Genomic DNA, 26,683 nt, shown 5'->3' with positions numbered 1-26,683 from the left:
TAACTTACATCTCTTGAATCACAGGGAGGGGTAAGGTGGCAATACTGAGCTTGCTGAAAGCAGTAGTGAGCCTGCTGTTGATTTTAATGGGAGCTGCGCCTTACTCGTGTGGGGTTAGGGAAGGGCAGGAGAAAGAGAATGGAAGCCACAGGTCTGTGGCTGTGTTGTCCACTTGCTCTTTCCAAGCAGCTGGTGTTGTAAAGACACAAAGCAAGCACCAGCTCCTTGGGTGGCTGTGGTCAGGCAGGCATTGCTGCCATCCTGTGGAGAGTGGGACCGAGGGACAGCTGCAGGGACACAGGGGTCCAGGGAGTGTCTGGGCAGGCCCTGCGGTGGTGCTGGGATGGGCTCCCACAGTGGCCAGTTGGGGATCACCTCACATGGCTTTGGGCCAGGGCCACCCAGTCTTGCCCTGGCCTGCTCCAGGACTTTAAGAGCCAATTTACATTGCACTGGTCCTTGTGCCTGCAACAGCTTGGTGGGAATTGTGCCCATGCTGCATGAAACAGATGGATGCTGGAGCCACTGGGGTGAGCTGTTACCCTCTACTAGTCCTTCAGTGCTCACATCCAACAGGGACTTCTCACCTGGACACAGTGCTGGAATATTTCTTTTCAAGGGTGTCCTTGAAAGTCCTCCATACTGAAATCACAGCCTCAGTTTTAATTTCAATTTTTATTCTGTAAAAGTTTAATATTTTGCTAGAAGATAGTATAAAAAAATATTCAACCCAACAGTGTGATCAGAGTAAAGCTATATGCAGACAGGTAAACACAGAGAGCTAGAGAGCAGGAAAAGCAGGACACCTAATCACTGAAGAACAGTTATAAACAGCAATAAAATTTATATCTATATTAAACTAGCAGTGCAAAAAAACAAACTGGAAGCAGCTTTACATTAAAAATACAGCTTTTTAAATACAGAAATAGCACCAATTTACAGAAGACAATCAGAAATGTAAACGTGGCAGATAGATTCAAGTATAAATTAATATGCTCAGCCTCCTCAACAACTGTCTTGGGACAGAAAGGTTTCACAGACCCTGCAGAACTTCCTGGGTATGCACTTTGCCTCAGTGCAAATACAAATTCTGCTTTTCCAAAGCTACTTTGCTGATGAGTTGTTCCTATTTTATTTAAATTCTTAGCTTTCAGTGAAGATAAAGATAGGAAAGGTAAACCCATTTCCTCTTGACAACCAACTGCTCCCCCTCACTGGTCTAGTTCAGCAGTTCGGATACAGAAAGTAGCTGCCCAACTGCTTCAGTGGTCCTGCTCTATTTCAGTGAGAATTTTGCATTGACAAAAACAAGACAGCATATCAACATCCTTTTTCTCCCAGGCTCAAAATCTGCTTTCCCAACCATGACCCACTGGAAAGGGAGTCAATCGTCATTTCCAGACCTGCTGTATTTACAGAAACTCAAAACTAGAAGCAGAAATTGGAAACTGAAAATCCATTTTCACTCCCTGCATTTTCAAGTATAAAGTTAGTTATGGCACACAATAACATTACTGACAAAGAAAGGCAATTTTGGTGATGATGCTTCAACCGGAGCAAAGAGCCAATATTAGCTCTAATCCTCCTCCCTGCTCCCAGCTGCCGTTTCACTAAAAGGCTGCACCATACTAGAGGGAGAGAGAAGGCTTGGAGAATCAGCACCCACTGTTTTCCCTGGAACCCTAGCAGTCTGTTCCTGCCCCAGCAGCAACGCATGCATGCCAGCAGAAGTGCAGGGGCAGCACTGTGCTAGTTACACACTGCTTTTCAAAGCAAAATTAAGCTAAGTGGGTGTATAAGAACAAATAACTCAGAAGAAAAAACTGTAAACTTTCATAACTGTAGTGTCATTAAAATATAAAAAAATTAGCAGTCTGAAGATGTCTCTTTACCACCCCTGAAATTTCCTATGATAATTCTGCTGTAGATTTTCTTTCAATGAGGGCTAACCAAGCCCTCTCAAAAAGCTGTTATTGATCTATTCTAAGAGAAGGCCACATTACTCAAACTCTCAGCTTCACTAAAATTCTTTCTTAAATTCCATTTTCATCATACATTTTGTTATAAAAATAAAACGCCCTCCTCAAATTCCCAACCCTTAAAGTCCTAACCTCCCTTGACCAACAAAATAGCACATCCAAGAGTGCATCTGCCCTTGGAAAATCAACACCAGTACCAAACAGAGAGCTGATCATGCTGGCCTTACATTTGCTAAAAGTCCAGGCTAATGTGATGTCAACAGCAAGACTGTCTTTTGAACAGGAGACTGCACAAATTTGATTGCAGTTTGCTACATGAGTGAAAACATACCCAAACACAAGAGCATTAACTCTTAAAATTATGTTTTATATTGCTAATAGCACCATCCATTATTTGAGGACTCTGAATGTTAAGATTTTTCTTCCTCATTATCTTCTCCTAGGGTATACTGATAATTTTTTACTTTTTTTTTTATATTACTTTAAAACTCAAGGCTCCTGCTCTTTTTAACTTCTTTTTCTGGTTTAGATAGATAAGATCTCCCTTGTCTTCCCAACATGCTCAAATGAACTATTAACTAGTCACAAAATTCCTGTGAAGAGTTAGCCACTTAAGTACATACCCCTTAAGTACACTTAAGTAAACAGCTAAGTAGGCACTTAGTAGACTCAGGTTAGACTGAATCTAATAATGAGTGAGGTTAATGACTTATCGGTATTCCTTGGTCATAAAGCCTAGACTGGATATTTAAACAGGAGATGAAATCTTAGCACAGTCCTCTCAGTGGCTTGCCACTCTCAAATCACTTTGTCAAACCTGTTTAAGGATTCAGGTTTTGTATTCTTTACATCTAACTTGCATATTTTGCTCAGAGTAAAAGTAAAAAAAACACCAACCAACCGAAGGACTAATATAATTAATTAACACAACTATAAAAATGTTAACATTCACAGTTATTTTGGTCTTAATATTTTTCACATGTATACATTCAATCATAATCGTGTGTTATTATTAGGTTTTTCTAACCACAAGTGCTGGGCAAATTGTACAACAACCAACTGACATTCAAGTAATCCTACCCTGAGAAAATCTGTTAGTCTGAAACTGCAAAAATCCCTTTTTCCTCTAATCCCACTCCAACATACAAAATAAAAAGCAAGAGGCTGCACTGCAGAGGCAGGATTTGACAGATTGGAACCAAGAAAGCAGTTGCTCTCACAACTGCAGAAGTTTATCATTTTCACCACAGATTTACTCAGGCTAAGTAGAGTACATGCAAATAAAATGCTTACCCTGGATAAGTGCTAGACATCTCACTTAAAACCATGAATAAAGAACTCCTGGGGACTCCAAAAGAATCTGTTTGCATCTTCTCACAGAAATAAAGAGAGTCTTCCAAATTAAAATCACAATTACAATTTGATGCCCACAAGGCTGTGTGAAGCACAGAATCTGAATTCAAATCAGTACTGAAGGACAATTCAGTAAAAGGATTTCAGTACCAAGGGTGATTTTGAAGAAGATGGCTAACAGAACCAGTGGGTGAATAGATAGTAGGGAAACATGCCAAAAGGGGTGACATTTTAACTTGCTCCTCTTGCCAGGCAAGAGCTTGTTCTCTCATAATTGATACAGAGTCCAAGGACAATCTGCCCACCCCTTGCAAAGAGTGGAATTAGTCAGGGCTGGTACTAGAGATTTCCAGTCTCCTCTGCACAGAGCTGGCATTTCTGGTTTGGTTGCCTTCATTCTTCTTCCATGCCACAGGTTCTCCAAGACTTCCAGGAGTTTTGAAAAATGCTTCATGATGTGCAGGACGAATATTCTTGGGAGTGAGAGGTGCTGACGAAGGCTATTTGTGAAACAAACCCAAAGTGATTTGGCAGGGTTTTCTCAAAGCCTACACACAAACATGCAAACAGAAGACAGCTGGGAGCCATTAATCCCTGTGCCCTGCTACTCAAGGTCACACACCCTTTCAGAAGCTCCAGGTGAAAAGCTATAGGCTTTGCCACTGCTCTTCACTCTGGAACTGGATGCTAGTACATCACTGCTGGAAGATGAACGCCTTTATCTCGCTTCCAACTTAAATTTTTTCATGATTAGTTCATACTCATTTGTTCTTATGCCAATCTTGTCCTTTAGCTTGAATGGCTCTTTCTCTTCCTTGAAGTTTTACTCACTTTTGTTATTTGTTACCATCAAGAGAAATCAAAAATTATTCTTCTAAACCCTGACCACTTGTCTTTTAAGTGCCACTCCACTGTAACCTCTGATGTTAGTATCTGTAATCAGATTGGCTGCCAACCAGTCTCTTATTGCAGCCTTTTTCTAAGCTCGAAGAAGATAAACATAAAATAATGTTTATAATGCTTCCAAATGTTTGATCTATTTTTCACTGAATTAGACAATAGGAAAACAAATCACCGATTTACAAATGTAAGTTGAATTAGTGCCAAAATTTCACTGCTAATAGTTGTAAACACCGAGCTAACACAGTGTGACATGACTGTTCTGTGTCACTCGTATTTCAGATAAATGAGTCCTCCCTCACTTCTGAACTTCAGATTTTTTTTTACCCAAAAGTCTGGTTCTATGGTAGATTTTTAAAAATACCTTTATAAAAAAAGTTCAACAATCCCACAAGAATCATTGTTTTCTCCCAGCTCTGATGCTGCTATTACTTTTCCATTACATAGTGAAGAGAGATCAGAACAGGGCTGAGGGGATAACCCAGGACACTACTACCTGAAAAAGTGTTGCAGCCAGCTGACTCCCGATTTCTGACATACAATCTTCCTGTTCTCCTAATGTTTTTCTGTAGCCATTGCATAACACACATGACACTGTCAGATGGGGAAAAATCCCCTTAGATTGGTGGGGAATTTTAGAATTTCTGTAAGAGATATAAAACTAACCACTTCACTGTTCAGGGCTAGATGTGCTATGCTGGGCTATGACTTCAACACACCCTGTGCCACTGCTAAGATGGACACACACAGCCTAAGGGGAAGACATCAGCTCTCAGCATGCCAACTCTGCACTGACACAGCAGCACCAGCTTGCTGCACACACCGCCATCAGGCACCTGGGACAGCTCTTTCATCACCACTTCTGTTCACCTTTCCCCCTTACCTGCTGCAGCTTCAGAAGGGTCACTGGGTGTCCCATACACACGGGGGAGTCCAGTTTAACAGCACTGCAAGATCTTGTAAGCACAGGACTCAGGTGCAGAGCGGGGTGAGCTGGCTGCTGTGGATCCACCGAAGGGGCAGGTGAGACCTTGGGGGTGACAACAGCCGTGGTGCTTATGAAAACAGGGGTGGTGGATGCCAGGCTGGACATACTGAAATTTGTGGAGGTAGCAGCTGAGAAGGAGCCATCAGGAACTGGGGAAAGAGGACTGGTGAATGAGGGAGAACAGACGAGAGGGAAGGAAGCCAAGGCTGCTGATGGCACCATGACACAGGGTACACTTAGAGAAGGCAACTGATTCGCAGCCAGGCTGATGGCACCAGGGGCTTGGTTTGCAGAGAACAGGAAATTAAAACTGCTTAATCCTAAACCAAAGAGAGAAAAAACAAAGCATTAATAAACTTGAAAAAGGGAATTAAACTACTGTAACTTCATCTAGAATAGGAAAAAGGTATGACAATAAAGAAAAGTCTGCCTAGGAAGTAAACTGTGACAAAAATAATAAAAAATAAGGAAGAAAACTGTCACAAACCCCAGACTCTTTTGTCCAGCTCCCTTCTTTACCTTCCTCCATTTTCCCCCCTACTTGTCTATTCACTGTACCTGCATCTATTTACTTTGGTCGTATGAAGTACCAACCACGCCCCTTGCTGTTTTCTGCATCTAACTTCAATTACAAGAAACATCCTGGCTAAACAAACTTTTTTTTCACTAACTGCAATCATCCTCTGCTATATGAAAATATTGCTTTTAATGAGGGGAAAAAAAAAACCCAGACAAATCAAACCCAACAAATGGGAGACACCCACAAAGATATATCACAGAGGCATTAATTTTGCTGAGAACAGCTGAACTACTGTATCGAAACAGAAGCTGCTCTGGCTCGAGTTTGTCTGACCTTCCAAAACACCAGGTTCAGCATTTTCAAACTGAGCATCTCCAACCTAAGTGAAATGCCATAGACCCCACTCCGTGTCACAAGTGAATCAAAGACCAAAGCAGTAGTCACAGAAATCTGCCACGCATGTCCTGTTCCCACAAAGCAGTCATCCACTGCACACAAACACGGGCACAAAACATGGTGGACACGAAATCCTACTGCAGTATTTTCAGCTGCTTCCTCTCTATCCTCACGGTGTCATACAAGCAGGACTGGCTACATTCCCAGTGCCTTGGGGGTTATCCTGATAATGCATGTTACAAGACAGTACAAAGTTTGAAGGTGATTAAATTCATACATTCAGGGGGATTCTGCTGTTCTATATTGGCCACCTTACTGCCAAATCTAGACTTCCAGCTCCTTTAGGTTTTGAATGCTGGATAAGTGTCTTTTTTTGCTGCACATAATTCAGGCATGCAAACCCTGCATTGTTCAATGCTATTAATGTTTGGGAACCTCAGAAAAATGCCTGTCTTTTCAGAGGTGGAACAGTTCACATTGAGTCAAGAGATTTCAGAGTTATTAAACTACTACAGTGAACTGCTGTCAGGGTTTTTTGTGCCAAATATACTTATTCACCTATTTGTAGGACTCAGTATTTGCTCCGTGAACAGATACAGAGGTTTGGGTGCCTCTGAATCTCATGGCTGTCCTTACCAGCAGTAGGCTGAACATAAAGGTACTGTGGTTGGAAAGGCTGATTGGCATTTTCTTTAGAGATGTGCTCATTTCCTGGAGGATGTTCATCAGTGTCTTTGTTCTGAGATTGTTTTTCTTGCTCCTGCTCCTGCCAATCTAAAGGCTTAGTAGACTCCTTGTTTGCAGCCTCTGCAGCAGCAGGACTTGCGAGGTCAAGATGATTTGTTTCTAGACGTACAGCAGATGAACAGCCACTTCCTAGGGAAGGTTCTGCCTTAGGTGACTCAGAAGGCTTCTAAGCAAAAACAAAAGTGGAAATGAAGAGTCCAAACTAAAATAAAACCATGCAATACCTCTCAGGCACCTGTGCAAAGGAGCAACACAAACCTGATTAGCAAATCACCAAGTTAAAAATTTTGGTTGAGGGTCTGAAGAGCCATATGAGTGATGCCTAAACCCTGTGCCCTTTGCTGTTGGAGACACTACGTAAGAAATACCTGACCTCTGGGATTACTTTTCTATTGATAAGGAAAAGCACTTGTTTCAAATTGTTTATACTCAATATTCAAATGGCTTATATGATATGGCCTTGAGCCTGACCCCTACTGTCAGTATTTAAGAGAATTCTGAGATAGCTACACATCACCTTCATCATCTTTCTCTCACCAGCCTGCTGTGGGCAACACTGGGCTTCAGAGAGAGGGACTCAGGCTGGAGAGTAGGGGGAAAGAACAAATCACATCTGCTATAGCTCAGTGAAGTAAGCAATGCTGCTGCTGCCTGGGAAAGCCCAAGCTAACAGGGGAAGGTGAGGAGTAATAATTACATTGATTTCTTCCCCTCTGACCAATTGTTTTGCTGAAGACAATGATTACAACACTAATTCCAAAGAACAGCTGAGCATCACATCACTATGCAAAGCAATCCAAGTCCATTTTCCCCTGGTAGCGTGAAAACATCTCCCAGTTAATGCTATACTTACTGACACAGCCCACTTACAATTTTATTAACATGTGGGAGGCAGCATTTGTGTCTCTCAAAAGCAGTGTACTAAATTTTCCCTCCTGGAAACACTGTCTTAGGCAAAAGCCTTTCCTTACTATGAGAAAGCCTAAGTGATAATGCAACTCACTTTACCTTGGGTACTACAAGCGAGAGGGGGAGATCACTCTGCTCCAATGTCTGTTTTTTAGCAGCTGGCTCTTCATCATCTACAGGTGCAGAGGGTGATGAGCACTTGTGGGAGCTGCGTTTTTGGCAGCCAACAGGAGGTACGGCAGCCTGAGCTTCTGCACTCCTGTTTCCCACATCTCCTGAAGTGGGCAGGGTCTCGCTCAAATTATTTTCCTGAAGACCACCGCACAACATGAAAAGGGATGAAGATGGGAAGCACAGAAAGGGTTGGCTGGGGACCAAGGTAGGTTTTCCATTATCTGTTTTGGAGGCTGCTGGCGTGGAAGGGTGTGAAGCCTGGCCGCTGATGCCAATTGGTAGCGAGAAGCTTGGCACATCTGCCTGAACCACAGGGAAAACTGCCTGAGGCAAAGGGTTAACACAAAAATCAGAGTCCCCAGGAACTGGAAGAAGGGAGAAAGCTAAGGTTGTGTAGGAGTTCTTTGATGAATTTAGTATCGTTTCAGTGTCACAAGCTTTATTCCTACAAAAAAAAACCAACAAAAAAACTCAAACAGTAATGAAAAGAGGAAAAACATTTATTCCAAAATTAAACCCCTCTTTTATCCTTACCAGCAAAGAGATACATATTTGGACATAAATGCAGAAAAATTCCACCCCAAAACCACAGTTTTTACACAGTTTACAAGAAGGGTCACTTTTTTTCATTTCTAATTACACAGAAGCAGTCAGGTTTTTGGTGGAACAATAATGCTTTTGGTTGCACTTGACTAGTCAATCATTCACAAATGAATTCAAATTGGGATGGGTGTAGAGAAGACCGATGAGAGACAGAGACACCCTTCCATGGAATAATTTGCTCAGCTTACCCAGACAATAGGTCAAAGGATGCAGGAATGACCTATATAAACACATATGACAGAAAGAACTACTGAAGCAAAACACCAACACTGGTAACAAGCACAGGTGGGTGTAAAATGACCATTAAAAAAAAAAAAAGCCATGCTGACATCTATCAGTATTAAAATTGTAATAATGAGACTTTATTGCAATTTTTTTATCATCAATGGAATCTATCCTTAAACTAAACATGACAAGCACAAAGCTGAAACTGGACAAGAGTTAAGACCAACCTACCCAGTATCTTCCTCTATCTTCTGCCTGCAGACAGCTGCTAGATTTATCATTTTGGAACAATTTTCATCTGAATTCACAGTACAAACTGAAAGAACAAAGAGGCATTCAATTAATCACAGACAGGTTTACCAAGCATATTTTGATACCGGCCATATAAAATAATAGCTATAATTTTTCAGTCCTGACACATTTTTATAACATCCACTAATTGCCTAGAGCCAGAACCTGCAAGACACTCAGAAGTCTCAGTCCCACTGGAGAGGGGTTCAACATCATCATTTCCTATAAGAGGGAACTGTGAAAAGCCCTGTAATTACTTTGTCTTTTTTAACAACTGTCCATTAGATTGTTACAGTAAATTTCACTATATTAGGAACCATAAAATAAAGCAAGCATTTTGTGGCTAAATAATCTTTCTCTATCAAGTTTTCACAGATAAAACTGTAGTATAGTTGCAGTTAGTACAGAACAGAAACATTTAACTGCAGAAAACAAACTGCAGATTCAATTGCAGTATGGCCCAGATTCACCTCATGTAACTTTAGGGATTTGACTGGAGATTTTAAACCAGAAATTTCATTATCACATGGACAGTAGAAATATAGGCACCTGCCAAGAGTAATTCACATACTTAACTATGCTGATTCACCCAATCAAGTGCCTTAAATTGGTGCATGCCCTCATTTGGGCAGGTCCAGTGGGATAGAAAAGAACATGCTTCATTAGTAGTTACCTTGCCTCTCTTGACGTGGGCTGTTAGGCTCAGAACTGACCTTCCTTCTGGCTGCTTCACAAGGCTGTGCACTGTTAAATGAAGCATGACGTGTAAACCTTTGCTTTCCAGCAGCACTGGTCTGGTACCGGGCACAGGCTTCTCTCTGTGTCCCTGGCAGAGGATCTGATGTTGGGCTGTGCCCCCTCAGCTCATCTGTAGGGACACAATTTTGTACAGCAGTCCTTCAGTCAACACAGCTCATCATTTAGGCTTCTGCCATATTACCAAACTTGGCATTAAGGGAAGAGGCAACCTCTGTATTATCTCAACCCCCACAACACTGACACAAGCCTAGAACTCAGTAAGCACCAGCAGACAAGGCAAGGGCTTCCCTCCTATCCATTCCATAGCAGCTGCAGAAGGCACTACATTCTAGTGTGCTAGTCAGGAGGAGAAAGGGCACTAAGATCGTGTTTACATTATCCTTCACTTTCACTTGTTCCTGGCACTGTCCTGACACAAATATCCAAGCCAAAGAGAGCCTATCTGGCCAAGAAGCATGAACTCACAAGATCCTCTGTCCCACCACCTCATTCTTTGCAGACAAAGTTTTTGTAAAAGGAGCCATGTGCAAGAAACAGCCCTGATCAACTTGGTACGCCCCCTTACAAAGAAAATAATTCACTATATAATTATTACTGAATTACTGAGATTTTGCAACCCAGAACAGCTGTGGACCCAGATTTAAAGATCAGTGCTATCTGCCATTGCTCTACAATTGATACAGTTATGCATACAGTTATCTAAGTCAGTGCAAAAATACCTATAAGACACAGCATCCTTCAACATCCCTCCACAGATCCAGACCTTGGGCGCAAAGTCTAGCAAGGGCAAATGTTGAGCTGGCAGCAGTTAATAATCACAGGGTACATGTTGAATGCTGAGCCATTCTTTACACACAGAAAGCAACATTTTACCACTTGGGAAGGGACTATCAAAGCAAAAAGAAAAATACAAACTACACAAGTTACCAGTCTTTCCAGGGAATTCCACAGGCCCAATCCACTTGAAAGCTGGTTTGCGTCCTCGTTCCTCTGTGACATGAACTTTCTTGATCAAGCCTAGGCTGGTGAGAACATTGGCAATATCATACAGCCTTCGTACCTTTGCTAACAAGAAAAGGCAGGAGTAGATAAAAGAGTCAGCTTTACAACGCATACAGGACACATTTATGTGCTTATTTCATTTCAGACTATCACCACATCTTTCATAGATGAGGTGAGCAAAATCAAATCAAGCTGGACTTAGGCTACCTCCTATGAAGCCTGCCAGGCCAGCTCCCACCTGACTGTCACAGGTGCTTCATATCTTAGCTGCTCAGGTTTAAACTCATCGCCCTCATTTTGATGAAATAGCTTAGGGAGTGATTACATCATCAACTTGACCAGAAAAGGCAACTACCTCCACATGGGTAAAGAGAAGTTGGGAGCAAGAGGCACAGGAGTGCACAGCTGATCACAAGCGGACACATATCCATAATTTTTAAAAATGTAACACACTCAGAAAAATCTCTGTGGCTCTAGCAAATAACATCTTTGAGCTCACTATGATACCCACATATTGTCCAGCTAAACTCCTCATGTTTCTTCTTATATTTGGGGTAGAATTTTAAGATTGAAGTGCAAGTACTTTATTTTAAAAGCACTTTAAAGGCTTAAAAGTCTTTATCTTAGAAGACTTATTTACTAATGCTGAGTTTTCCCATGTTCTCCAAGGGATTGAAGTTCTAATCCTCACTAACTGAAAGCAAACTCTGCCATCCAGCTGTGAAAGATTTCTGGGGTAAAAAGGAGAAGGAACATATTTCTGCAAGGAGAGAATTAATTCAATTAAAATAAACAATATGTTTCATTTCTGAAACACCATTCAGAGCAGTACAGGAAACAGGGTTTAAGTATGAAGAAAAAATTCAACAACAACAACAAAAAAATGTGCTTCTTTATTCTGAAGCTAAACTTGGGAGATAACTGTCAAAGTGTCTCTTGCCCACACCAAGCTCTGTTTCCACAAATAGGCATTTGCAATGAAAAAAAACCCTAGACCATATTCCAGGAAAAGATTCATGAATTGCAGTTGCTGTTACCTACTGGTGTCTGTTTGGTGTCAGACCAAACATGCCCTGTTTTCTGTACTCACTGACTGCTTGATTTGCCTCTCATTAGCCATCTTACTTTTAAATTTGCTGTGGTCCACTGTATCCTGGGTTTCTTCTATCAGTATCTTTGCTGCGATGTCCAGAGTGACTATCTTGGTCTTGGAGACAAGGAACAGCATGACAAACTTTTGGCTCATAATCCGCAATGACTTGTCCTTTCTGCTGTTTGCAGATGCTGTGTTACAAATAATACCCAAGCCTCTTAGCATATGTCATCCATCACAGCCAGAAAACTAATAAGTAGGTTTCTCACACACAAAAGGAGTAAATATTTCCTTGTCAGAAAGCAGAAATTTATTGAAAGGCAGCAAATAACTGAGTAATGCAGACAGGAGTCTCTCTTCAAAGGGCAATAAAAATTCAAACTTGCAGAAATAGCTTTTAGAAAGTGAAATTCCAGAGCTGATTCTATGTTAGGTTACACTGTTTTGTGCCACTATAATTTTGTGACTCTAATGGACTTTGTAACTTAAAAACATTATGTGTTACATGGGCAGCATGCAAACAGTGGACAAATGAAGATGGTGCTTTCTGTCAGGATAAAGCATTTACTGTCAGATACAGGTGGGGAAAGAACTGGATTGTCCAGCACAACTTCCTGCCTGTCTGTAGGACAGAAGGAAAAATCTGTCTTGAGACCTATGTTAGGAACAGAATAGAAGGAAGAATTCTGTACCCTCCATGGTGAATTCAGCACCTTTTTGGAAAGGATAACTTTCTATTATTTAATTTAAAAGCAAAGCAAGAGAAAAAGTGACATAGTAAACTGGAGAAAGAGACTTGTGTCTGTGTATCATCATACATTTAGTAATTATCTTACCAGAGATGCAATCTGGTTCTGAAAACTCCAGTAATGATCTGTCTTGAGAATCTGGAATTGTTTCCTTTTTCTGTTCTCCAAATTTGTACTCTAAGTCCTGCTCCTTGTGCTGGGAGGTCAACAGCTCTCCATACTGCAGCTCTCCTGCTTCCTGAAGCATTTTCAGAGTTTGGCTGAGGTTATGCCGGCCATGCCAGCAGTACTGGTTCTTGGCCACACGGCTGACCAAGTGCAATGACTCCAGGACGTTCACGATATCGTAAATTCTTCTCCGTTCAACTCCTGTTTGGGAAGTGGGGGGGAACAGATAAAAAAGACATAGATGCTCATCTTAGTTCAACAGAAACAGAGAATGGGTTGTTCTCTAACAGACATTGTCATTGTTCACATGGGCACATTCCATTAGATACATCTGTATTTGCACACTGAAAATCTGACTTATGTGCGGCCAGCTTCATGGTACGCTGCTCTTTGTCCATTTTCTTAACATCTAGACCAGCCATGGCTTCAGCCTAAGGAAGAACCCACACTGTGTTTAGGGTTTGCAGACTGCAGTCTGCCAGCCCCATTCACTCAGACCTACCCAGAGTGCCCCAGGGTTTTCAGAGCACTTCGGCCCTTCCTGACAGAGAGCTTCAAAATTCACACATGTACCTGTATACAAGCCTGCGTGTAACAGAGGGCAGGAGAGGGTCTGCCACAGTGTAGAGATGAAAGCCCCTCATACAGGAACCAGTGGGAGCACAGTTGTCCACTTGCATTTACAGTGGCACAATTACCTTTACTTGCTAAACAAGTACCCAGTAAAGGGGCATCAAAAGCTTCTCAAGGTGCAAAGCAGTGTAGAATGAGACCTGCTGTTCCCAAATGAAACAGAAACAAACCATCAGTGCTGGCTGGGTCAAGACCTATGGGAAATTTATTAAATATGTCCAGCTGGAGTTCAGCCTGCTGATGTGAGCAAGGTTGGGGACTGAATATGAACAGGTTGGTGGCTATGCTCGCTGTCCTGAGTACTTGTGTCCAGTGCTGTTTAAAGCATGGCTGTTATATATAACACAGTGTACTATATGCTGGTGGCAGCATCTGCACCAAAAAAGCCTCTAACCATTAACATCAGCTGAGCAGAGCAAGTGCCAGTTAAGGGGAAAGATTTTGAAACTTCACTCTGGGATGGCTGTTTACCCATCTGAAGAATAGGGATAATACTTACCAGCCTCAAACACATATTAGGTGAAACAATTCATGAGCATTTCCAAGTGTGTGAAGAACTTGGAGTGAAACACAATCCAGAAAAACAAGAGTGTTACACGTATCCTGGTGTCTGTCAGACACCAGCAGTACAGACCCCTTTGTGGCCTTCCACAGGTCTTCCGTGAACAAAGCAATATACATTTGTAGCAAAACCTGTATCACAGACACCATTTGTTACATTAAGAGCAGCAACATCAGCGCTGGGTAATTTTGTGGTCACAAGCCAAGGGGATACAAGCAAGGAAGGGAAAACAAACGGAGAAGGACAACTACAATCTTCCTCCTTCCTGGAGGTAAAATTTCCAACAGTAAATTTTAGAAGAAAGTTTATATTATTTAGGAAAGCAAGGTAATGCCACTCCCAATACAGAATGAAGCACTATTCATGTTCAGCTGTACAAGGTTGGAGCATGGGCATCTCATGCAAACACATAAAGGAGTAACTGCAAAATCTAAAAGAACAATTAATTTTAAAAGTAATTTATCTATTTACCTAATCTGTATTCTATCCTATTTCCAATTCACAGTACCAAGGCAGATAAATAGGTATTTCAAGGCCTTTCTTAACAGAGTCACAGAAGACATCATTCTTCTGTTTCTTTTCTTCCCAAAAGAGACAAATTTAATTTTTGCTACATCTTTTCTGTTAATACCTAAGTTTTAAATGTATACAAGATTTATTTAGTTTAAGTCCAATTCTGTAAAGCCCTTCCTAGCAAAGAAACAACCTCTCCAAGGACTTCAATATTTTTGTTATTGATGTGGCCTGGCTGAGTCCTCTCTCCCAAGTTTTATTACTTCTTGCAGATATTCCATTAATCTTTTAACTAAAACCAAACTTAACAGCAGAACCAGTAAATGGGCTACTCAATCCCTTCTCACCACCTCAATATAAGACAATTTCTCATGGTACTCTTGCAGTTCTCCCAGTACCTCCCCATCACAAGGCAGTATTTAAAGCTAAGGTAGCCTTGATGAACCATGAGACCTTGGAAGATAAGATGCCAAACATGTTCAGAAGTCAGGCAGTAAACAGAATTTACCTCCTACACATGTTAGTTTGCAATTGTTTCCCCAAACGTTTCATTTTGACAAAATTTGTTGTCTGTAAGTCCTCCTTCAGAGGGTTTGTAAATCCTGACTCCTTGTGTCCAACAAATTGAATATTTAAGAAAGCAACAGTTGGTAAACAGCTGGAAGCAAGATCTGTCTAGTAAAAAGTACAGAAAGTCAGAAAGCAGATTTCAAAATGGTAGTGTTACCAAACAACAAAGACACTGAGGAATATAAGGCATTTCCAACTCTTGTTTAGTATGATTAGAAGAGCATCCAGATCCTGGGAAAGGCAGATCTTGAATGTAGTCAGTTAGAATATGATGTTTGGAAGGCCCACCTGTCAGGTTACCCCAGGTGATCAGTTACCCCAGTTTTGTAGGTATACATACCAAGAATTGAAGCCACTTCATCCAAAGAAATGGTAGTTTTCTCTGTTGACAATGGATAATTTGGATAGCGAGCTAGAAACTTTTGGCACAAGAGTCCTAAGCTTTTCTGTTTTCTGCTGGGTCTCTGCTTTTCAAATTCATCAACCGTGCTGTCATCTACTATATCATACTGTTAAAAAATAAATGTTAACCCTTTAGTGCAGAGCTTGTAAAAGCAAGACATAGTCAAGTGAAGCATATTTCAGATGTTACCAATATTTAAGACCAGATTTTCTAATTAAAAAAACCCCATGGACTCCTTGAAAGCACAGGACACTTGGATAACACAATTGCAAGCTCTTCTTATTTCATTACATAAGATACCTACAGAAAAACTCTTATCCGTGCAATCACGAAATAGTGATCACGCATAAGGAAAAAAGCCAGTAAGACCAAACACCCAAGACTAGCAGATGATAAGATTATACTTGGAAAGAGTATTTCTCTTGGAAAGAAGGAAGAATATGCTCTCAAACACTTCTGGATCTAATAAACCAGGAGATGCAGAAACCATCAGAAAGTTCCTGCAATACCTCTTCCAAAAGATTTTGCTGACCTTTACAGTGACTCTATCACAAGGGGTGGGGGCACTTTGCTCAGAGACTATAAAAGGTGCTACTCAGTCTTTGAACCTTAAACTTAGTCAAGATGTTAGCTTAAGTAATTCTGTAGGATAGCCTGAATGTGGTCTTTCTATCGCTGTAGTGGGAAAAAAATAGAAACCAGCAACACTGTGATGGCAAGAATGTACGAAGAGGTATGTTTATTTATCACAAACTGAGAATGATGGAGGATTTTTTTTGCACTGGTAGCTCTAAGGTTTTCTTCTCTGTTAGAAAAATAAGTCTTGCCCTCTGGCAAAGAAAAGCTGCAGGTGGTGGTAGCTGTTGAAACCCGTGTTTCCTTGCTTATGGGATCTTAAACTGTCCTTTGCTAGTTGCAACCAAGTAACCTTGTGGCAGGCTGGTGCCCTGATAGAATTCTTTGAGTTTTATACAGTATGGAAATAGCAGTATCCTTACTCTAAAACTTCTACTTCTTTTGTAAGTTACCTTTTTAAGTGGAGAAAATTATTAAATGAAAGTTTTATTAACTAGAAAATATTTGAATTCTTTATAGTAGCCACCCCAAAAATGAAGTGTGATCTTAACAGGCTTGGAGCGGTAATGAACTAACCTTTAACATCAACTATTTTTTATGTACTGGACACTATGTCAGGAATGATCTTTAGAGAACTGTTTGCTGTGTTATGACTATGAAAACTGCAGACTTTTCTACACTACTGTTGCTACTGTACTTGCTGTAAAAACTGCACTTCCAGAGTGATCTGCACCTATGAAATGATGCTTCTCAGTAGAAGCACCCAGAACTATTTTCCTGTTGCTGAAATCACCGGGGAAGGATATCCTACAAGAAATAACCCAGGAGAGGAAAAGTAGTGGTTGGAACAACAACAACAAAAAATCATGAAGGAAGAAAAGCATAATGATGCTTACTACAATTTGAAGTCATTCTCTCCAGGGACAGACTTTCTAAAGTGAGGACAGAGATCAATCCCTGCATTGCCTGGGTCTTGTGAAGTAGAAGTCTTAATTCCTGACCTTGCTTTCTGACCACTAGTTTGGGAGTGGAAAGTGGAAAAAAAGGGTTTCAGCTGACCACTTTGCAGGACTGCTGCAGATGAGGTAAAAGATTTAGAAAGCATGTTCTTTCATTGTCAAATTTATTTTTGAAAAGGATGCTTGTTTAAAACATGTCTGGCAATTTTCTTTCTAATGTGGTTCAGAAGTACTTCAGCTGGGGAAAATCAAACATTTAAGCCCTACTTCCTTCACTGTCCTTTTAAGTAATATTCAGACTCTTGAGGGGATCTCAGGTCAGTTACTACTAAGACAGTTACTTTTAGTCTTTTGAAGTCCTACTGCTCAGCCAGTGCTGTGTAGGTAACTGTCCTTGGGAATGTCTTACAATTCTGCAGCTTTCCATCCAGAGGAAAGCACCAGATGGAAGAAAACTGAGGAGCAACTTTAGGAAGGTCTAAGTCCTAATGGAACATGAGATAACCGTGTTCTGAGTCTCACCTGTAATGAATCAGGTGTGTCACTCTGCTCACTGTTTTCTATGGGTCTGAAGAGCTCTTTCTTCTTCTCCCTGTCCCTCATGTCAGGACTAGCAGCACTAACAAGCATCTTCAGGTTTGCAGTAGGAGTCCAGGGATCAGGCTGAGGTCTGTCAATGATCTTAACAGGTGTAATTGGATTTCTTTCCGGTGTGCAGCCTTTCTGCTTCGATAAATCAATTGGTTCATTCTTAATGGGAGTCTTTGGGGCCATCCTGGATCGATCAAATATGTTTTCCTATTAAAAAAGTTTTTAGAGGAAAAAAACATTCCATCAATCAATTTTATGATTCTTATGAAGGTAATTTTACTGACTTGTGCCTTGGCACTCATAGTTATATTTAGCACAGGTCTTCCGCCTTTCTTGGGAGTGTTAAAATATTCTACATGCTTCTGTACTGGAGGAAGTGTATTGGAGATACTGCCTTGAAATGTAGAACTTGAGGTCAACCAGTCCAACTTGTGGCCTATTAGGCTTTTAAACCCTCACTAAACCATCAGGGTACAAGAAAGCATTGCCCACAAACATAGATCACCAAATTGCAGGGAAACTGAAATCATGCATTGGTCACATTACACTTAGCAAGAAAGCACAGTTCTGTTTGAAAGGTCCCAGGTTAAAAGCCGTGCTGGGGATGCAGCTCTAACTCACAAAATGTTAAACTAAAGGGGATGTGACCTCATGTGCAAGAAAGGCAAGGTTTGCATCTGCACTGCCTGCTGCTCAAAGCAATCAAGAAAATCTCCATAACTGTTCCTTGACTACAACTAAGAGCTGCTAGAAGGAAAAAGTCTAATTCATCAGCTGATTTTTATCATTTTCTGACTGAAGCTCAACTCCTTCCAGTCCCTAGCTGCTATCAAACTTTTTTCATATTTCATCTTTGGATCCCTTTCTCTTACTGCAAGAATTATCACTACAGATGAACTCACCTCAAGGGACTGACTGAAGGAAGCATTATTGGTATCCTTGATATAATGTATTTTATTTTGTGCTGTAAGAAATCCAATTCAGAAACTGAATAAAAGCCGGAAACTTTCTTAAGTTTTTGCCTTTTACTTGGAGTAATTTAACTATTCTGTAGTTGAAATAGATATTTAAATAGGTGATTCCAGAGGTCATCCTAACAGGCACAATCTAGCTAGAAAGCAGAAAAAAGTTCTAGTAACAACTGAAACCGGCTTTTACTAGGAGCAGTTTAGTAGCATTCAGACTGGAAACAAATTTGGCACATCAAAAGCATTGTGCTCTGAGCAGTGATAAAGAACACTTCTCCATACATTCACCTATAAATTTCCCAAAAGGATGTAATAAACACATCTCTTTTTTTACAACTAACAGTCAGCCAATTGTAACTTACTACACTGTGACAAATAGGGGTCAGTTTAGAGGCCATGGTACTTCTTGGAATAGATATTTATATAGTGTTGGCACTCAGTATTTTCTTGCAATTTCATGTTACAACCTTAAGTAATGGAGAAAGTCTATCTTCCTCTGAAGTTCCTGTTCATTATGGTTGGTGATAATGGAACTGAAGTGAGGGCAACTGAAGCAACCTGCTGTTTCAGTACTTCAAATCTTCATGTTTGTGCAAATACCACCATGAAGAAAGCAGTGGCTCTACATGAAAAGCACATGACTCTGCCCTTTCAGATCTTTTTCTCCTACTATCTGATCTTTATTTTCTACTACCATAACTACCTGCTAAGGTAAAAAACACTTTTACCCTCTCTCCCCCTTTTTTTTTTTTTTTCAGTAGCTGCAACATTCTGTGAAGTCCTACCTATAGTGCACAAAATCACAAGGGCAGTTGGTATGAGATAGAGGATGGGAGAGACCAGCTTGATGAACTTAGTTTGTAAGCAGGAATTGAAACAAATCTCTGAGATAATAGGAATGGTATCTGACAAGAAAAATGTGAATTTTGGAGGACTCAGATTGAGCATGCACAGCAGGTCGTGAATTGCATCTAGTTCAGGAGATGTTACTGAGCAAGGTTATGGCTAAGGCTACATATGTCATCTCCTGGCTGGTGAGGCAGTAGGGAAACAATGAGGTTGTTTCTTGCTGAGTGGCCGTACTTAGCCTCTTGACTGGAGAACACCACTTTATGAATACAGACCGAAGGCAAGCATAGTGGACATGTCCATCAGCGTGCTCAAACTGCTGCTAAATAACAAGACTATACTATTCCTGTGCCAAGTTAGGCCTGGTGGTTCTTACCTTTAGAACTGTGAGTCTCTACAAGAGCCCTCTCCACCTTACCACATGGTAGCCATTGCAATACTTAAGATCACTGAGTGAGTTTTACTCAGGTGAAAGCTAAAATGTGGTTCCCTGTGTGCAGTACCAGAGTGCAATCACTTCACTTACTGACAAGGGTGGCATGACTCAGGCGTCTTACACTGGATTATATCTTTATCTTAGGGGTAGCGCTGGACATCCCAGTGCTCCAAGTGTTCACAGGTAAGATGCTGCGGTACAGACCAACAGGGGAGAGCAGGTCCGATGGGCAGCACCTCAAAAGCTGCCCACGGGAGCCACAGAAGCACAATCCAGAGCCCGACCCCCTCCAAAGCCCCCCGAGTGGCGGCCCTGCTGTCGCGGGGCTGGGGCTCCACGGCACTCCACGGCACGGCTCTCGCCACCCTCCCTCTTCCTCTCCTCCCCGCACTGGTCCGGGGCTCCGGACAACGCGTGCAGGGAACGCGCGGCGCCGGACCGGACCCCGCGCCGGCCCTCCCGCTCACCTTCTGGGCCGCCTCGGCGCGGCCCCGCCGCCCCGGCCGGGCGCTCGCCAGGTCCCGCAGGGCTAGGACGCTCACCTCCATCTGCAAAGCAAAAAGGCACTTTTAGCCCAGCTCTTAAGAGGAGCCGCTCCCGTCCCCGGAGGGACGCGAGGGGAGCGCGGCTGCTCGGGGCTGCGTTCCCGGGGAGGGATGGAGGGATGGAGGGAAGGGAGGGGGCGGGAGGCTCGGCGGGCTCCGCGCCCTCACCTCGGCCGGGGCCGGGGCGCGCGGGGGGCGCGCGGCTCTGCCGCTCCCGCCAGGCGCCCTCAGACATCGCTTTACAATCCGGCCAATCAGGGGCGGCCGCCGGGGCGCCCCGGCCGCGCCGCCGGCCAATCAGCGCGCGGGCAGGCGGCGCGCGGCATCGGGCGGGCGGGCCGGGGCTCCCGCCCGCGCGGAGCCGTTTCGCTCCTTTTCTTGGCGCTCCCCGCCCTCCCCCTCCCGCGCCCTTCCCGCCGCCCGCGCCAGGCGGGAAAGGGCCCGCGGGTGCGTCTGCCGGGAGAGCCGCCTGCCTCTTGCCCGGAGCCGCTGCAGCCGTCCTTAAACCTGTGAGGGGGGAGGAAGGGCTGAGTCAGCAGGAGCCGGGTGCTGCCTCGGTCGCCCTGCCACTGGCTCGTAGGAAACGCCGTCGCGGTATCCGCGCCGGGACAGCACCGCCCGGGCCGTGGGTCGAGCGGCACAGCAGCCCTGGGCAGCTCGGACAGCCTTGTGATCCTCCGCCTCATCCCCTGAAGCGAGTCTGCTGCCGTGAAGGTAGAGCGAGCAGACGCCATGGGGAGCAGCCTGGACTTTTCGCTTTTTCCTGAGACTCTGCTGCGTGGTTTTCCCTCCTTCGGCACCTCACTACATACCAAGATAAAAGAAGAACTGGAAGGGAGCCTTGTCCAAAGTTAACACGTCAAATCCCGGCAGCCTGTGGGGCCGTGCAGTGATGAGAGTTGTACCTGTTCTGAGTATAGAAACACAATGTTGCAAAAAAAAAAAAAAAAAAAAAAAAAAAAAGAAAAGGAAAAGCTGTCAAAATCATAGCTTTCTGCAGTGCAGAACTTCTTCTGTCTTGAAAGTGATTGCTCTAAGCTTGAGACCCTTTCTGGAGAAATTTGCTCGGTGCAGTGTAATTAATTTTGCTTGTTGAAGTGTAATTAAGATTTTTTTTTTCTTGTATCTAAGAATTTTTGTTGTTGTTGTGGTAATAGCAGACATGCTTCTGCATTATTCCTGTCTTGTTTTGTTGTGGGAGCTCTGACATAGCTCATGAGCCAGTAACGAGTTGTCACGGAAAAAAAAATCCAAGGCACAGTTCTGATAATTTATAAAAATGTTCACTAGGTAATTTTTGAGGAATAGAAAAATTTTCTTTTCAATAGGAATGTAGAAAGCAGGTAGATATTCTCTCTTTCATTAATTGTAATTTATTTGTTTTTAAAATACTCTTGATTTTTTCTTTTCAGCAAGTTCCAGTACACCACAATTTGCTGAAGAGAATAAAATATAAACTCTCAGAGAACCTCCTTTTATTAAAAAAAAATTAAATAAATAGCCCTATACAAAAAAGCTCTACATACTTTTTAAACCTTAGTCTTCCTATTTTTAAGAGGAACATTAATTCCGTAACTGCAAAGCGTGTCTCTCAGTACATATTTGCAGATATGTAGAAAGAAACATTTCTAAGGAGTCAACTATCACTGCTGCTTTCACACACAGGAACTCTAAAAACAGACTCATGAGAGTCATAAGAGATGCATAGTCATGGAAAATCCAAACAGAATCTTGTGTCACAGACTGACGTGCCCGGACATGATTTCTAGGCCAAAGGAAAGAAGGTGAGAAGAGAGTGTAGTGGCTGAGAACCTGCTTGTGTGCTGCAGCCCCAGTGACAGGAAATTGCCATCTGTCCCCTTTAGTCATTTACTTAAACTAAAGTGACACAGAAATATACATTCTCAGACCTTTATCTTAGAACTGTCACAGGCATTTGTGTATCCATTGCAGGTTAATAATATCTGTCGTAAGGTATTAGATGTTGTGAAATTTTAGTAGGTCTAAATACATTTGCAGCTCTAGCACAGAGACTTTCTGGTTAAGACCTTAGTGGTGGTTAGGAACTTAATACTTGAGTTACTTGCTGAAATACCATGGCATGTGCATGTAGAAGTTCATTTGGTCATTACAGTGATTGGTTCTGGCCACACAAATCTGGTAATTTATAAGCCATTAATCAGAATATCTGTAGGTTGACACAAGACTCAGGAAGCTGAAGTCCAAATACCTGTCAATATCATTACAGGCTATGCAGGCAATGAGGCACTTTCTACTTGGGATGTTACTGACTTATAATACCATAATTTTGCAACTGGGATGGACCTGGGCTCTTATTTGACCTTCAAGGCTTGTGACTTCTTAGAGGTTAAGGATGCCTCTGAATATAAACGTGTTACTATTAAAGGTCTCTCCAAGTCCTTAAGGGAGAACTAGCTTGAGTCAAGTTTGACACCTTCGTTAAACATTGCTGTTGTTTGACATGCACAGTATTCCTGGCAGCAGAGCTGGGTACTGCTTGAAGGGCCCTGGCTGGAATCTTCTGGGTTAAATTCAGCCCCAGAAGGTGGGGAGCTCAGCATGTGGACGAGAGGCAGAAAAACAGAGCTGGAGGGAGAGAGGCGTCACATCTATGCTTAAAAGAGGTGCTAGAGCCCACTTTGGCACTGAGTACTGTAAGGGGTGTGAGTCACATATATAGACTAAGGTGGGAGAAGTGAGACAGAGCACCAGATGGGCAGCTGTGGGAGCCACAGTGGGTGTGAAGGGACACTGGGTGCTGGTTTAGTCTGAGGAAATGATTTTTATTTAGACCGGAGAAGCGCTTTTCATGGGAGGTATTGCCAGTAATTTGGATTCCTCTGTACAATGATTCTTCTGTAATATGGAAACAAGAATGTTCAATATTAACATATTCAACTGTTACACAATGTGACGAATGTATATAACATAAAAATATACTTTGCTGTTTGTTATATATTTTTATATAAACATATTTGTTAAGCAATGTTAATCTTTTCCATAAGATGAATACACAGCATTGTAGTGCATTTAAGAAGCAATTTTTTTGTTCAGTGAAATAAAAAACCAAATGTCTAATAGTGAAATGCAAATTTTAACTGGTAAACGAGTTATGAGTTAATCAGAAGAAAACTATGACACTGCATTTCCTTGCTTGTCTATAGCAGCTGAAAGAAGGTTGCTGATTATCAGATAAGATTAATTGTTGCAGCCATCATATATCATAACATGTTCCAAGACGATTTTTATATCTATTTTGATATGCACAGGTAATCTACTACAACTGGCAGGAATAAGTTAACAAACTGATTTTTAAACACAAGTGCCTGTTCTTGAATGATTTTGTTATATAATTTTTACAGGACCAAAACCCACTATCTGATTATTTATGATTTTGAATGAACGGTACATGGACTAATATATATATATATACACACATATATTCTATTTAACATTAATATTATTAAGAATTAAGCATTTCCATTAATTTACTTCCATTTGTTTCTAGACTTGTAAATACAATATTTCATGCAAGGTGGAGGTGAAAGTGCCAATTCCTTGTGATAGAAAGCCAATACCTTTGACAGAGGAGATGGATAAAAACAAATCATATCAATGTGTTCAACAGTACTTCTCATCTCAGAATAGGAAATAGTTTTTAAGACCTTTAAACCTGTAAGACTTCTTGTAATGCAAAAAATATGATGAACCAAAGACCCAGTAGTTCCTCTATTCTCTCTCCTTTTCTTGGCTGCCTTTTCCTATGAGCTCAGCTATGATGGAAAATTATATTTCTCCATCTGTTTTGGCTGATATTTGAAATTTCAGGTCAAAAGCTGGGAGTGAGGAAGAGACAGATCCAATTATGAGCTTTTATTTCCATTAAAAGCCAGACTGAGTCACCCAATTGCCAAGCCATCAGGGAATCTTTGTATACCAGTGTTCTCACCAGTGAAGGTAGTGGTGTACCCAGTGTCTGCTGCTGATGGTTTTCTAAAATGCTGCTGACTTAGGTATCATCTCCTTTCTGGGGCAACTTGGAAGTTCCCACCATTCAAGGACCTCAGGCTGCTCTGACCTACGCATGTTCTGCACCAGCAGGGGCAGTAGCCATGAGCATTTAACATTCAAGAGCAGCCGGAAGAGGTTGCATTGAGAGTGATTCTATGGACATGCGGCATCACTAGCTGTGGCTAGAATACAGAAGCACGGCTGGGAGTGGGACCTGGACCCAGCAAAGCCCTTCTTCCTCTACTTCTCCACTTGCTTTTGAAGTTTACATTCACTGTAACACAGAACCCCAGCTCTCACAGGAGGGACAGAGAGGGGTCACAAATAGACCACAGGTGAGTGGCTCACTTACTGACAGGGAAGATATGCACGTTGGAAACCATTCCACTAGAGGAAAGCATTGGATGAGTTTCCCGTTTTCTGCCTGCTGTAGTTGCTTGGTGTTCTATCAGTATCATTGCTTTGTCCCTTGGCTCTGTCTTCTCTATAAAAATAGTAGGTAATTTTCCTGGACTCAAATCAAGGAAGGCACCAATGACATTTAACCTGAGGCTACAGTTTGTAGAAGGGCCTCAGGTCTTCGGTATTTCCCATTGCCTAATTCAGGTGCAGCCCTGCTCAGAGTTGCAGATTCATGGAAGGCAGCTGACTGTTTGCATAGAGGGTAGTGTAGGCAAGTGCTCCAGCTGGTTTGAAAAATCCCTTCTAGGAGCGGAGGAACAGGCATGGCCATGCCTCGGTCCTTTTATGGGTCTGATCTCAAGTAGCTTGACAAAGATCACATAAGAAAGCAGGTAGCTTGCTAAATCACACTGCTCTTGAGTCAGCTTTGCACCTGAAAATCACTTCCAGCTGCTGCTGTTAAAAAACCTGAATCCTTCACAAAGGATTGCACTGGTGGCATTGCACCCCCATTATTTTGTTCAGAATTAAATTGCTGTCTGCATACTGAAATTAATGGTGAGCTCTCGGTAAACTTCCAATTTCATTACTCTTCTTTAAGTGGGATACAGTTTGCTTAATGTCCCATACCACAGACCTACTCTGCTAGGGCTTGGGTAGATAACTTTGCATTAAAGAGAAGTGAACAAAGAATCAATGTGTTTACTGCAAAACCATTTAAAAATTATTAAAAGGATTACTGAAATAATACATGATGACTCTAGAAAGCCACCATGATGGTTGAAACCCTGTCTTCCTGCACACTGTATCGTATCTTCATCCTGCATAGCCCTTGATCTAAAAGCAAAGGGTCTATGGGTATCTTTCATCTGGCTGCTGTAGCAGAGAGAAGCTGCATGCAAACTCTGTCTTGTCAGGTTAGCTTTAGTGAAAAGTGCTTAAGTACCTCTGCACAGCTTGTTTTGACTCATCCTAGGATGAATCAGGACCTCACAGCATAGGATGCTATTCAGACATGAGACCACACATCTATGCAGCTGCAACCTCCATTGATTCAAATTAAAGTCTAGAGTTCTTTGTTTCTTTTGTGGAATATCAAGAAAACACTGATACAGAACCATTTCTGCAAAAAATTCACAGGAAAAGATTTGTTGTTCCATAAAACTGTCAGTAGTTTAACTTAAAGAGGGATGCATTCTGTGCTGTAAATATTCAAAACTGCTCTCTAGTGATAGTGATTATTTGCTGTTATTTTGTTGTGCAGAATGGTTCAGTAGTGCTAGTTTCCTCCATGGACCTGCCACCTGAAAGTTTAACTATTAAACTGGCAGTGAAATAGAAGGCCAGGTATCTTCTTACAGATGAATGGTTTTCCTTCCTGATTTCCTGTCTAAAAACAGGACAACCACTTCCCTTAATAATTTAAAAATTTCTTTTGAGACCAAACATGGAAAATAAAAATTCGAAAAATAGGCTCTTACCTGGAAATTAGTATCATAAATACTATAACAGAAGTCTCAATATGACCCCAGTGATGTGCTACCCAGGGAATTCTGTAAGACTGTTTACAGTTAGGGATAAAATCTATTCCTGAAATATTCTCCAATGGAGAAACAAAATCAACAGATGGACAGGCATGACAGAAAAAAGAAAGTCCCATATTTGTTAATTTTTTTGTGCAGTAGTCCTGGGAAAGACTGCCATAAACACTCCTAACTCATTTCATTTCTTTGCCCTGTATTCTTTGATCTGATACGATTGTTCCTAGATTATAAAGCCAGAGGGACC

The 26,683-nt window shown here is 41.9% G+C and overlaps 1 protein-coding gene across 1 annotated transcript; it reads right to left on the bottom strand.

The window, feature by feature from the left end:
* Positions 1-656: 656 nt before the first annotated feature.
* E2F7 (E2F transcription factor 7) lies at positions 657-20,658 on the bottom strand. The gene is made up of 13 exons (XM_032107404.1): positions 20,630-20,658; positions 20,384-20,464; positions 17,595-17,870; positions 15,475-15,643; positions 12,776-13,057; positions 11,972-12,130; positions 10,772-10,909; positions 9,759-9,953; positions 9,026-9,110; positions 7,892-8,411; positions 6,773-7,049; positions 5,116-5,540; positions 657-3,832 (listed from the first exon to the last, which is right to left on the bottom strand). Exons 2-13 carry the CDS (start codon positions 20,462-20,464, stop codon positions 3,656-3,658), a joined length of 2,784 nt encoding a protein of 927 aa, XP_031963295.1. The 5' UTR covers positions 20,630-20,658; the 3' UTR covers positions 657-3,655.
* Positions 20,659-26,683: the final 6,025 nt, after the last annotated feature.

Source organism: Corvus moneduloides, chromosome 4, assembly GCF_009650955.1.
Source record: "Corvus moneduloides isolate bCorMon1 chromosome 4, bCorMon1.pri, whole genome shotgun sequence".
Taxonomy (NCBI): domain Eukaryota; kingdom Metazoa; phylum Chordata; class Aves; order Passeriformes; family Corvidae; genus Corvus; species Corvus moneduloides.
The sequence above is the reverse complement of the archived record's forward strand: the minus strand, read 5'-3'. Positions and strand labels throughout refer to the sequence as shown.